We start from the raw sequence: 14,513 nt of genomic DNA, 5'->3' as shown, positions 1-14,513 counted from the left end.
CTACATCAAACGGATCGTGCCAAAATCGGGCTAAAATTGTGTAATCTGAACCAGGTATTAAAGTGACAGCAGCCTAATATTCCTGCTGTATGTGTTTTTTAATGTTAATCAAGCAGCAAAAGACAAAATCACTCAATTCTCTTGACTGAATAGCTTTTGTGACTTTAATAATGATTAATCTTTATTTAATTTATACAGTGAAGATTAAATGCAATGTTGTTTCACATTTGATTTCTTTATTCAGTTTCTATACCTGAAAGATACTGTACCTAAATAACCTGAAAAGCACTGTTTAGTTTATTTCTATCTTTGCTCTGTTGTATTTATTTGTGCTGTTGCTTGAAGTTTGATAATGTTTTCTAATTTACTTAATCACCCCCCCCCCCCCCCCCCCCCAACCAAAACCGTGACCCTAAAACCGTGGTAAAAACCTTATCGTGAGTAATTTGAACCGTTACTCCCCTAGTAGATACAGAAAGTGAATTTCTGTAGAATCTTTCATTCTTTTCTCCTAAAAGGACAGAGAGCACCATAAACATCATAAAAGTAGTCCAAGCATCTTAAGCGCTGTATTCAAAGTCTTCTGAAGTCATATGATATCTTTTGACAAAACGATTTTGTGACCAAACATCATTGATGTCAAACATGACACAATGCTTTTACAGTGCCATATTTGATTTTCACATTTAGGTCTTTTTTTTTTTTTTACACAAAAATATCATATGGCTTCAGAAGACTTGAATTATCGTTCACAAGTCATATAGGCTAATTTTGTGGTGCTTTTTGTCTTTTTTTGAGCTTGACAGTATCTGTCCTCGTTCACTCCATGGGAAGAGGAAAGTCGGGTTTGGAAAAAATGTAAGGCGAGTAGCTGTTTAAGAGTGAACAAATTCTTGTAAGGGGCCTTAAAGTGGAATGAGTAAACAATCTTCATTTCCTGTTAGTGTTGATAAAATCTGATTGCTGAAGGAGGAGAGTTTAAAAGCTGATAACAACATTTTAAATTGGCAACAATGACTCCTTTCCACCGTCAACCTGGACGTTTCGCAGCTTCGTAGCAATTTCTCATGCGCAGGAGGAAAGATTTTACCCTAACAAAGCCCATCCAGAGTTAGTTTTCCCTAATATAGTAAAATATTTGAAGCAGGGGTTTAATAAAGAAAGACCACATGCCACATGCTAGTATTCCTGTCCTTCCTATCCTCCTAACTTTCACTGCCACAACTCTTCAGCAACATGGATTTACGGTTTGCCAGGCCTGGCATCAAAGTTTGACCTCTTCAGGGCAGTTGTAATGTAAAGTATGCCCTCCTCTGATTTCCGCTCGTAAATCTGACCCCAATTTTGTTTTCATCTTCTGTGTCCAGGCTGCCTGTCTGCACTGGTCTACCAGCACTCCATCACTCCACTGGCTCTACCCTGCAAACTAGTCATACCAACCAGAGGTGAGAAATCATATCTGTTTCTCTAAACACACAGTGGGGTCCTGAAAGGTCTGAGACCACTCTGAAAACATGGCATTTGTTTTTTCTTCAAATGCAGGGATGCACCGAAATTTTAGCTGCCGAAATGTATTGGCCGAAAATGGCATTTTCGTTTTTTGGCCGAAAGAGGTGAAAATATGAGGTGAAAATATGAGCCGAAAATATATGCCACCCCGCCATGCGCCTCAGTGTTCAGCGCTCAGGTTTCACTCTCGACTTTGGATGTGGCTCAGTTGCTAACGGCCCATGCGAACGCTCAACTCATGTACCGCTCATGCTTATCGGAACAGCAAAGTCTCGCTCAAATAACGCGGCAACATGACATTTCTATGTAGTATTATACTTGTTTCTGTTTGTAAGAGCCCTACTGTGAGTGTGGGATAGCCGTGCTGGGCAACTCTGGTAAAATGACGCTACCCTCTTGTTCACTGATCCGCTCCTCGATACGCTCTGTTAATAATAGCTTAGTAGGACAATACATTATTTAGGTAGTTGGTCAAACATATATCTGTTAAATCTGATTCTGTTACATAGAACTGAATAAAGAATAATACATTTATTTTTAATATTAATGTATTTTCTGTTCAATTTTAGTGTTACTTTCAAAACAATTTTGGTTATTTTTTTATGCTTGTATTTTTTAAATTCTGTATCATTACAATTATTGAATTTCATTAAAAGGTCTAATATTAATACAATTATACCAAAAAAGCTAATTTAAAATAAGAAATAAATAATTTTTAAAAAGCATTTTTTCTTTCGGTTTTCGGCAAAGTGCATCCAGAATTTTTGGTTTCAGCCCAGAATATTCATTTTTGGTGCATCCCTATTTAAATGTGAAAGCAATTTTAGGATTTTGAAAAATGGAAAACAATAACATTTTTTTATTTTTTATTATTATTTTATTTTATTTTATTTCTAGGTCCCTAATCAAATGTGTGACATTAGCCATGTTTTGATGAAAGTTGAAAATTGAATTTACTGTTTGTGAACAATAAGAATATAGACCAAATCTGCAAATAAAGCAGCATTTTCATTCCATGATTCAAGAGAACTGAATTATCTCTTCTAGGAAAATCAAAATCAAGTTGTTGTTTTTTGGGGGTTTTTTTGGTTTCCCCACTGCACAAGCTGCTGATGCTTTTTATATATATCTGACACGTGAAGTTCTATTTGGAGCTGCACGTCCTCAGACTGGGAATTGTTGTTTTATGGGAACACTATCAATGCCTAAATGAATCAGGTGGTATAGAGCTTTTTACAAGCTGTACTTACGAGCTCTAAGAGGACATGAATGCTTTTTACAAGTTGAAATCTAGTAATTACGGTAATTACAACATGGTGTGACCGCACCTAAAGTCAAATTATTATTTTATATGCACGTCTGGAAAATGGATTTGGTAAATGTGTTTTTATCGTGCATACTTCTCATGGGAGCGAATACGGTTTATATGCATATTTCAGATTTTTTAATGTGCATCTTAGTGTTTTTATCCAGCATTTTAATGTACTATTGCACAATTTGCATAAATATAAGAGCCTGATGCATCTGCACTCATTTGTTTAAACATGTCTGTTTGAGCGCCGCTGTCATTAAAAGCAAAAAGTACTATTTTCACTAGTAGTCTCAGACTTTTGGAGCCCACTGTATGAGTTTGCGTACATGTACTGTACATTCCCACTCATCATGACCTCTGTCATGATGATGTATGTCCTGTTTGCCCAGGGTGAATAATCGTGAGTGTTTTCTGAGTTTTGCACTGTGGCGTGTTCAGCTGACTCCATCCTCAGCCAACTGCTATATGCCATCCAGGTGTCAGGGGGCATGAAGCCACGGACCTGTTCAAACACAGAGTGAACGCATGTTTGCCAGGCGCTTTGATTCCTAGCCTAGCAAGAATTCCCGCAGCAGAATGATGGATCGTAGCGCAGAATATGCACAGTCTAAACTCTGACCTCCTGTCATTTTTATAGATCCTCTGGAGGAATCACCTGAGATTGCAACACCTACTAACCCGGCGGCAGAGATGCTCAAACAGGGTGCAGGTGAGGATATTTACATCAATGTCTAATAGGGGTTGCACAGACTAGTATGCTCTAGTAATGCCATCCATGATGCTTTTTAGCTTAGTGTTGACTAGTTGTTGATCATGGCCTATAGAGGGCGCAACAGGATAAGAAATCTTTGAAGTCCACTTTTACACTCCATTTCCAACAGTTAAAATTACAAATAAATGTATACTCCGAGAGCACTCCAAAAGATTGATTATACCATTTGGATGCAATAATTAACATAATGCCTTAAATGCTAGTGAAATAGCTAATGTCTATAATACTGATAGATATAATACATTGAATTTGCATGAATTATACATAAATGGAAACCTAGAGAATGTGAACTAATTTGTAAAAAGAAAAAGTTAATATTTACTTGCTTCAACTACAGCGAGAAACTATATATTATTCATAGAGGTAATAGGTAATATAGGTTAGGTTACACTTTATTTTAAGCTATCATTGTTAGAGTGAAATTATATAATTAAGTTTTGAGTAATATTAATTAACAACATGTACTTACTATAGGATTAGGGTTTGGTTGAGGGTTAATTGCATGTAATTATGCATAATTTACTGTTATTACTATTGTAAGTACATGTAACAAGGACAATGTAAAATAAAGTGTTACCGTAATATAAAATCTACAATGTCAATGAAAGTGATGCACTGAATCTGGAACATTTGTTCAAAAACAGAATTAAATGCATTAATGTTCATTGTGTTTAGCACAACTTCATTCAGCAAAATCCCCTAAATAATAATCTCCTCAGGTTTTTAAGTGTTTTGCCTTCGAAAATGATCATTTATTGGTAGATTTGAATCTATTAGCAATTTTTATCCATCTTAGCTCTTTATTAATGCTCTCTTGATACATGAATTTTATTCTATTAGTCCAAGCATTTTTACTTGTTTATTATCTGATATCAACTGCCATGTTCTTCTCCACCCTGGTGTCACTCCTGTGGAAATGATTTAGGGCAGAAGAGTTCATCTGACTCCCATGGTAAAGCCAGTGATGCTCTGCGTGTTTAATTCATTGATTTATCTGTGTTGTCGTGTTTAACCTGACTTTGACTGCCGTGTCTAGAGAGAGCCGCACTCCTCTTTTACTGTCTGTGCATGTGATGATGGTTCAGACCTCCAGAAGCACCTTTACCTGTCTGCTAAAAACTGTTTGGCTGCTGCTGTCTGTCAAGGCCTCGATTGTATTTCAAGAACACCTTTCTGATTGAATATGGCATGTTCTTTCATGACTGATGTTAGATTACTATGCATGGATCTACTGATAGATGATGCCAGTGGTTCTCAGTTTCTTTTCAGCTCCGGCTTTAAGACAAGGCCCAATCATACGCCAATCAATCATGAATGCTAATAAGTTGTTGCAATATTTTGGTAAAGTAAATATTTCTATAGCAATGTAGATGTAATGTAGTTATTTTAATAAAGATAAACTGGTATACAAACCATCATCTGCATTTGAAGACCGTGAAAACTGTGCAAATTTAAGAAGAAAAAATACAAAGAATATTTTAAATGTATATGTTAAAAATAAAGCACTAATACTGAAGTGCATGGTCTAAAGCACATGGTGCAAGTGCACTTAGGGAGTGTCCGAATCCACTTTTGCTAGTTTAACGACGGGAAAAATGGTCGGCGCACCAGCGCGTGGTCTAAAAGGGTTGTCCCTATTCTCTTAATAAGTAATGGGTGTGCAACGTGCAAAAAAACAATCAGATTCTTATCTCCCATTCCTTTTAAAAGCCAGTTGCGCTCGCACCATGGCGGATTCACTACCATCAAAATATGGCGGAATTTGCAAGCGGAAAAACTGAACACTTCTCCAGAGCGCAAACGGATCTGCTCGTGCGCGAGGTTAAAGCGTGCAAGCTGACCATCTACGGGACAAAGTGTACGTGCGTTGTGCACCCGCTTATAGGCACATATTATTAACGTGCTCTTTAAATAAAAGTAATATTGCACCATTATCTTTAGACCAGGTTTCAGTTGGTCAATGGTGCAGTCTATTTCAGTTCCTCAAAATAGCAACGCGCCAACAATGCGCCTGAACACACCTCGTTTTCAGACCAGCACGCCCATGGGCGCACAAATGGGCATAAATGCATTTGCTATTTAAACAACGTGGCGCAGGACGTGAAAATGATAACCGCGTCGGGCTGAAGCTAGCAAAAAACACTTGCGTCGCGCCTGGCGCTGCATTGCACCGGGTGTATGATAGGGCCCTAAAACTTTTATGTGCTAAAACTAAAACTGAAATAAAAATATAGAAATCTAAAAAAAAAATGAAAAAACTAATAAAATGGCAAAAGCACATAAAATTACTAAAATTAAAAATACATTTGAAAACATTAAATAAAAGCTAATTCAAAATATTATTAAATACTGTAATGATATATAAATAATACCCACAAACCATAATTTGAGAACCACTGGATTATGCAAATGCAGAATATACTAATGATATGTGTGTGTTTGTTTGATGAGATCACAGTATGTGTGAAGAGTTAGAGTTTATTTAAAGGTGCATCTTGCTTGTAATTGAATTGTTTGCCGATGCCACATGGCTATTCATCAGTGCATGTTTCCCTGTGTTTCCCAGCATGTAATGTCCTGTACATCAACTCAGTGGACATGGAGTCTCTGACTGGACCTCAGGCCATCTCTAAAGCCATCTCAGAAACCCTGACAAGCAGTGCTGTCTCCTCAGCCATCGTTCACTTCAAAGTGTCTGCGCAGGGCATCACGCTCACTGACAACCACAGGAAGTGAGGGGACACTTTCATTCCTTCTTCCTTCTTTCCTTCTTTCCTTCTTTCTTTCTTTCTTTCTTTCTTTCTTTCTTTCTTTCTTTCCTTCTTTCTTTCTTTCTTTCTTTCTTTCTTTCTTTCTTTCTTTCGTTCATTCTTTTGTTCTTTCTTTCTGTCTTTTGTTCGTTCTTTCTTTCTCTTGTTTGTTCGTTCATTTGTTTGTTTGTTCGTTCATTCTTTCGTTTGTTTGTTCTTTCATTCGTTCTTTTTTCTTTCTTTTGTTCGCTCTTTCTTTTGTACATTCTTTCTTTCGTTCTTTTTTTCTTTCATTTGTTCGTTATTTCTTTTGTTTGTTCTTTCTTTCATTCGTTCTTTTCTTTCTTTCTTTTGTTCACTCTTTCTTTTGTACTTTCTTTCATTTGTACGTTCTTTCTTTCTTTCTTTTGTTCTTTCTTTCTTTCATTTGTTCGTTCGTTCTTTCTTTTGTTTGTTCTTTCTTTCATTCTTTTGTACGTTCTTTTCTATCTTTCTTTCTTTCTTTCTTTCTTTCTTTCTTTCGTTTGTTCTTTCGTTCTTCCTTTCCTTCTTCCATTCGTTCTTTTTTTCTTTCTTTTGTTTCATTCTTTCTCATCTCTTTCTTTCTCTTTCTTTCTTTCTTTCTTTCTTTCTTTCTTTCAAAAGCTACATGTGAACATGTTTTAAAAGCACATACTTTCTTCCACAGGCTTTTCTTCAGGCGTCATTATCCCATCAGCACGGTCACGTTCTGCGACATTGATCCACAGGAGAGGAAGTAAGAAAACCCTGAAACATTAGCATTACTTTAGACACAAAAGTCAATGTCACCGCATTTATACATTGATCTGTGGATCTGACAGGATCAGAACTATGTATAAGTGTATTAGCTTTATTAGTGGTGCTTTTGCAGTATTTCTGTTGATGTTGCTCATTATTACAATTGAGGATTTTTCTAAAGCTAATTTAACCTTAAGAGAATATCAAAAATGCTCTATAAATAAAATGTGTTACTGTTATTTAGCTAATGCTTTAGTTGTCAAATCCCGAAGTTAAACATCTATAATCTGTTTCAATGTCATTCCAGGTGGAGCAAACCTGAGGGTGGCACTGCAAAGTAAGTACCAGCTATGATAACAAAGAACTTGATCTTTTGCAGCTTAGCAGACGTTGTTATCTGAAAGCAGTTTAGATATGCATCAGTGTCAAGCGCTGCTCCCCCTCCCTGGTGCATCATGGGATAAAATGCTTATGCTCAGGGATGTCATGATGAATGAGCGGGATTGTGCTGCTAACACAACCTGATGCTAGCCTGCTAACCCTCACACATGTGTGTCATGATGATTTACTCTCTGAGGCCACAGAACATACAGGATTTTTCGTTTGAAAAACTTTTATAAGTGACTATTATATATGAGTGATATAAGTGATCCTCAGGGGGGAAAAAAGGTATAATATGATCCTCTCACACACAATCTGAGCAGATCTCAGAACACAAGACACTTTACGCTCTCAGAGCAATGAGGCATGTGACAGCCCTCACGGCTCGATCTGGGCAGAGTTTGAAAGAGATTGTTCTGGAATATAAAGCGCTGTGCTGTTGATGCAGTAGGCAGATATGTTAGAGAGGAAGAATAGATCATTGGACTGGACTGAGGATGAAAGCACATGATCACGGCGAACATCATTCTGCTGTTGTGGTTCAGGAGATGAAGCCTGAATATAATACCACCACAGAAGGAACAATACTGCAGGGTTTATATGTTCAGCGGTAAAGCAGGGTTGTGCATTTCACAACATGTTCACTAATGTCACCATGTGTGCCAGAGCTCATATGTACAATACTGCTATAAGAAATTATTAGCCATGTTTTTATGACCAGAGGTAGGGGTCTTATTACATTCTTATTACTGTATATGATTCCCACAAACTTGGTGGAGTTTGTATATGATTCCCACAAACCCCGAAAAATTTGGTGGAGAAACAGTTTAGACTCCGAAATTGGTAGTCAATTTATATATATATATATATATATATATATATATATATATATATATATATATATATATATATATATCACATGCCTCATATATATATATATATATATATATATATATATATATATATATATATATATATATATATATATATATATATATATATATATATATATGTAGGTGTGATTAATCACAGAAGTCTGTTAATTTTTTAGATTCACAGCCTAATCATTTTCTAATTATATTCATTTTTGGGGAGGATAGTATGGAAGCTTGTTTCCGCCATGGAAGAAAACCATTTAAAAGATAATTACAACTTTTTATTTCACAATTCTGACTTTTTTTCTCAGAACTGCAAGATATAAAGTCGCAATTTCGAGTTATAAAGTCCAATTCTGAAGGAAAAGACAGATTTGCGAGTTAATATCTCGAAGTTATGACTTCATAACACGTTATTGCGACTTTATATCACGCAATTCTTAGAAAAAAGTCTGAATTGTGAGGAAAAAAAGTCTGAATTGTGAAATAAAAAGTCACAAATACCTTTTGAATTTATTATTCTGGAGCGGAAACAAGCTTCCATAGGATAGTGACCTGGAAATGTTCTTTTTAGATTCACTCAAATACTGCATATTAAGAGGGTTCTTTTTTCTTTCTTCACAGGTTCTTTGGCTTTGTGGCCAGAAAGCAAGGCAGCACAACAGACAACGTCAGTCACCTGTTCGCTGAGATGGATCCCGATCAGCCGGCCACAGCCATCGTCAACTTCGTCTCTAAAGTGATGATCAACTCTCAGAAGCGGTGAACTCTTCACACAGCGCTGCTTTCTGGAGGACTTCCATTCTGCTCTGTTTAATTATTTTTTTTTTTTTTTACGTTTCTGTTTTTCGTTCTGTATGTTTGGGTGAGAGGCTGCGTGTACGTGTGGTTGTGAATGTGTGAGGAAGGGTTATTCGGACGGTAGTGAGGAAGAGGGACAGAGGAAGTGCACTGTGGGCGTAGAGGAGTGAAGGACAGAGAGGAGGTGATCTTCATCTCACTCGCAGGGGACGTGGAAATGATCTCAGTGATTTTGTTGCTTGTTTTTTAGGAAAAAAGGATAAGAAAAAGTAAAAAAAAAAAAAGGTTGATGAGGAGGCTGAAATCTGGGGCTGATGTACCAAAGATAAGAGAGCAGTCAGGACAAACCAATCATTATTCAAGCGTTCTTGTATATCTTGGTAAACCACAGCTGCTTCGTCAAAACTGTACATATGAACTCTTTTCGTTCTCAAAGCGAGTCCTGTTTTTCACGCTACAAGTGCAAGACCACTTCATATGCCAACTAAAAGCAATTTCCAGTCCACTCTGGATAAACTCAAAACCTTGTGGGGATTTTGAAGGTCCCTCGCATATAACAGACCTGGGAGAAGCTAAGTGAGGACGGGTGAGACATCTTCACCCTCAAAGATGCTCCTCTGAGAGAACGTGGGATGCTGGAGTTGTTGATTCAGTAATTCAGCGTCTTCGTTCACCTCTGGTCCAGAAATATCCAGCAGCTAACTGATGTTTCTCTACTTGAAAGAGTGCAATACAATGGCACCTGATGTCAGATTTCCAGGTTCATTATTGAAGTCGGATATGAGACATTTCTACTGAAATTTTCTGTTGCCTGAAACTCAATTTTGCAGGTGTTTGACTGCGAAACAAAAAGTATAGCACCCAAATTGCATCCTCTGTGCAATGCTTGCTTTTGTTGTGCATGGATAGTTGTCGAAAAAAACATTTTTATTTGCTTAAAAGTGAATGTTCATCATTGTCTGTGCACATCTATTTCAGTGCCGCCATGTTCGCATGACGTCATGCATACCGTCAAGTCACATGTATTTATATAGTGCTTTATACAATACAGATAGTTTCAAATAAGCTTCACAGTAATAAACAGGAAAATAACAGATTTCAGCTGTAAAGCAGCTTTACAGAAAAAAATATTGTCAGTGCAATGTTGATTCAATTCAGTTCAATAACAATGTCTGTTGTAAAGTGAATTCAAAGGCAGCTGTACAGAAGACAATCAGATCAAGATGTTCTTCTCTGGTTGAGTCAGTGCAGTCAAATATATAATGTTTCTGTATATTAATTGAGCAGGAACAACTGAGCAAGCCAAAGGCGACAGTGGCAGGAAATAAACCTTGGGAGAAACCAGGCTCACGAACAATGTGAGATTAGGATTCCTGGCTGCGTCGGAAAATCTGGACTGATATTATTCCAAATTCTGCATTCACCTTCTTCCGCTTGGAGAAATATCTCTGAAATCACAGGAATAGATGGACGTCCGACTTCAAGTGCCATTCCGTTGCACTTTCCAAGTAGATAGCTGTAATCTGAGCTGAGTGAAGCAACATATAAGACAAATCAAGTGTCCAGCGTCACCATTCAGTTCCTGGTCTCCACTTGCTGAGCTCTCTTCTCTTCAGGTCTGAGTGTGTATCATTGTGTATCTGGCAGTAAGGTGTGAATCTGTCACTGAATCTCTATGCCTCGCTTAAAACACACTCACACTATCATTCTACCCCAAAGTAAGCTAAGTATATATAAAATACTTCAAAAAGTGATTTTACTGAATATTTATTGTATAATATTTTTTTTTGCGCTATGTTAACTCATTTACCCATAGATATATTGTATAGTCTACATAAAGATTAGCCTCCAAAAGAAATACTCTTTATTTTGACTAATATTTCAAAATCATGAGGTTTTGAGGAGCATTCTATTATATATGGTGTAAAGTGTATGTATTTGGAAAGCTTGTCATTATTGGATATTTTCTCACATCCTTTTTTCTTTAGCTTTAGATCGACATAGGATTCAAAGTAGAACTCACTGTTGCTTTTGCATATATAAGAATTACATCCTAAAGTTCCTTTAGATAAAGTGAGTTGGCTGATGTGTTTCTGCAAGAGGCTTTGTGTAAAGAAAAGTAAGGAAGTGTCTTTATTTTTGTATTATTATTAATATTATTATTATTATTTTGGCGTCCTTTCCCTCCCAGTATTCAGCCCTCGGCGAAACCCACTTGTTTAGTCGCTCGCATTGATTCTCTCAGGCAGATTCCAGTATTTTGTTTCATACTGCCATCGTGAGGCGCTGTCAGGTATTGCCAGCCATATCTCCATCTATGCATCCTCTGAATTACCTTCGATTTACACACCAGTTCTGAATCCTTGCTAAATTTAGTTTAAAAATAATACTGCAGTGTTTTAACTGTGATTTGAGGTGAAAATACCCATTGACTTTTAGTTTAAGCAGGATGTTCGACCCACGCCACCCTGATAACTGTCCTATGTCTTCAAAACAATTATTGCTTTTTTTTTGTATGTAAATACTTCATTTTTGCCAAAGATTTTATTTCACGTTTATATGTTTGAGAACTGATCACTGTCTGGTGGTTTGCGAACGGCGGCTTATTGTTTTTGGCATGGCAGTCTGTTTTGACTCGATGCACATGCTATGACGGATATATATTCAACTGTGTTTGGTTGCCATGATTCCCTTTTGTTTAGCCTTAAAAAACTACTCCAAAAGAATGCAAAGCACTTAACGATCAGGAGCTGAAAAAATAGCAAAACATCAGATAAGAATGACTGCTTCAATTATAACAGCAACACCGTGTTTACACTGGAAAGCTCCCGTCTACACTTTAGTCAAAATGCAAGCTTTCTTAAAATCCACTTTGCATGGCTTGTTTTAAAATACCAACATATTTTTACATAAAGTTGGCCTGAAAGTTGTGCAGAATTAAGTCCACTCTTACTCAGTTTACATAAGAATGAATTTACAGTTTAAACAGTTAATTTGTCACCTTTCATGAATGAGACACAATTTTAGCATTGAAACAAATGTGCATATTTGCTTAGATGGTTAAAATAAGCAGGCCATAGACATCACAAACTGACTTTGATGTATAAGGACGACATTTAAATACATAATGAATTAAATTTAGAGCAATCAATTCACATGTATGATATTTGCAAGTAAAAAAACCCAGCATAATTAAGTCACTGGAATATAGAAAGTGTCGACAGTTGAGTTGGAAGCCGTCTACATTTGTCAAACTGGACGGGTCTGGTGTAGACATGGTGTAAGAGTGATTTCGCACACTAGAATATGTATTTACTTGCTTTGCTTGCCTTTCTGGACATTTCATTCGGTGCATAGGCTCAGATAAACAACACGTTTTTTTTTTTTTTCAATCATTTCCAAACCACACAGAAATTGTTTTTGCATTTACCTGAAAATATCTAGGCAGTCACAAAAAAGATCCTCCAACAAAACCAGCTCCCTACTCCTCCATGTATTAGTCAGCAGTGTTGTATTATTATATATATATATTTTTATGTCCACTTGTTAACAGACTTAGAATGTGTGAATGAGCTACTATTGCTGTACAGAACCATTTGCTTCAAGTTTTACAGCCTCATTGTATTGTTTTGGCAAAAAAATATACATTAAAGAGCGATCCAAATCAGTTACATTAAAGTACACTGTTGCTAGAAAAAGAGTCCTGGTTTGTGCATTTCTTGATGCTTCAGCGCATGTGCATGAGGTACAGCGTTACACTGAACGGCTCTGAGTGAAAGGTATTTGCTTTTACTGATGTGACTGTCAGAGCACCCGTCCCGTCGGAGGCCGGGCCTCTTTTTCCACAGTGCTCGGTCAGATACAGAGGAAAATAAACTCGCACACAAAGAAACCTTGGTGGCTGGTCAGTGATTGGCAATGCATTACTTCTAACTCTCTCTTTCATAGCCGAATGAGCCTTCAGTTATGGATTAGGGTAAGCAATGCATGAAATACAGGCACAAAATGAATTTGATCTGATGTCATTACCCTGGCTATATGAAGAAACACAGGAATTTGGATGAGAATCTGTCCAGATGTATACAGAAGGGTCAAAAATGTAAGACTAGATTGAAAATCTGGGATGAATAATAATTATTTTTTTACATTTAAATTCATAATGTTTTTGAAAGAATCTCTTATGCTCACTACATTTATTTAATCAAAAATGCAGTAAAAACAGTAATATTCTAAAATATTATTACAATTTAAAATAATTGTTTTCTATTTCAATATATTTAAAAATGTAGTTTATACCTGTGATGTTAAAGCTGAGTTTTCTGAATTGATCTTTACTCCAGTCTTCAGTGTCACATGATCCTTCAGAAATCATTCTAATATTATGATTTGCTGCTTAAGAAGCAATTCTTCTTCTTCTTCTTCTTATTATTATTATTATTATTATGATTATCAATGTTTTTGCTGCTTAAAGGGATAGTTCACCCAAAAATGAAAATTCTGTCAGTAATTACTCACCCTCATGTTGTTCCAACCCCCGTAAGACTTTCGTTCATCTTCAGAACACAAATTAAGATATTTTTGATGAAATCTGAGAGCTGGATCACTCCTCCATAGGCTTCTAAGGGATCGAAACTTGCTGGCCCAGAAAAGTTATTAAAGACATTATTAAAATAGTCCAAGTGACTACAGTGGCTCAACCACAAGGTTATCAGCGACGAGACTACTTTTTGTGTGCAAAAAACAACAAAAATCACGACTTTTATTCAACTATTCATTTCCGTCTGTGTGGGCCTGAATGAATTCACGTAGTGTAACAGCGCAGCTGTGTTGTACGTCACACGCCTCACACACATGACCAGCATCAGCCAATAGTGAACCTACGTGGTGACATACAGGCCCACACAGACGAAAATGAATAGTTGAATAAAAGTCGTGATTTTTGTTGTTTTTTGCGCACAAAAAGTATTCTCGTCGCTGATAACCTTGTGGTTGAGCCACTGTAGTCACTTGGACTATTTTAACGATGTCTTTAATAACTTTTCTGGGCCAGCAAGTTTCGATCCCTTAGAAGCCTATGGAGGAGTGATCCAGCTCTCAGATTTCATCAAACATATCTTAATTTGTGTTCCGAAGATGAAAGAAAGCCTTACGGGGTTGGAACAACATGAGGTGTGGAAACAATGATACTATTCAAACATTTGCGGTAAGATAAAAAAAAGACAGAAATGAATACTTTTATCAAAACTGACAGTTAAGACATTTATAATGTTACAAAAGATTTGTATAATCTTATATAATTTTATTTAATAAAAAAAAAAAAAAATGCTGTTCATTGAACTTTCTATTCATCAAAG

General features: G+C 36.6%; 1 protein-coding gene across 16 annotated transcripts in view; it reads left to right on the top strand.

The window, feature by feature from the left end:
* Positions 1 to 12,857, top strand: part of tns1b (tensin 1b) — a 245,918-nt gene extending 233,061 nt beyond the window's left edge. For 10 of the 16 annotated variants that reach the window (XM_084123216.1, XM_084123206.1, XM_084123218.1 and 7 more), the window contains 7 exons: positions 1,368 to 1,445; positions 3,459 to 3,530; positions 4,519 to 4,545; positions 6,160 to 6,325; positions 7,032 to 7,100; positions 7,410 to 7,439; positions 8,983 to 12,857. In XM_084123216.1, coding sequence (XP_083979342.1) covers positions 1,368 to 1,445; positions 3,459 to 3,530; positions 4,519 to 4,545; positions 6,160 to 6,325; positions 7,032 to 7,100; positions 7,410 to 7,439; positions 8,983 to 9,124 — 584 coding nt within the window. In that variant the 3' untranslated portion in view covers positions 9,125 to 12,857. The remainder of the gene's footprint in view (positions 1 to 1,367; positions 1,446 to 3,458; positions 3,531 to 4,518; positions 4,546 to 6,159; positions 6,326 to 7,031; positions 7,101 to 7,409; positions 7,440 to 8,982) is intronic. The other 6 variants (XM_084123219.1, XM_084123215.1, XM_084123220.1 and 3 more) reach the window with 1 other exon arrangement.
* The last annotated feature ends 1,656 nt before the right edge of the window (positions 12,858 to 14,513 follow it).

This window comes from Abramis brama (genome assembly GCF_963993115.1).
Source record: "Abramis brama genome assembly, chromosome: 8".
Taxonomy (NCBI): domain Eukaryota; kingdom Metazoa; phylum Chordata; class Actinopteri; order Cypriniformes; family Leuciscidae; genus Abramis; species Abramis brama.
Note: the sequence above shows the minus strand (reverse complement) of the source record. Positions and strands in the feature narration are given on the sequence as shown.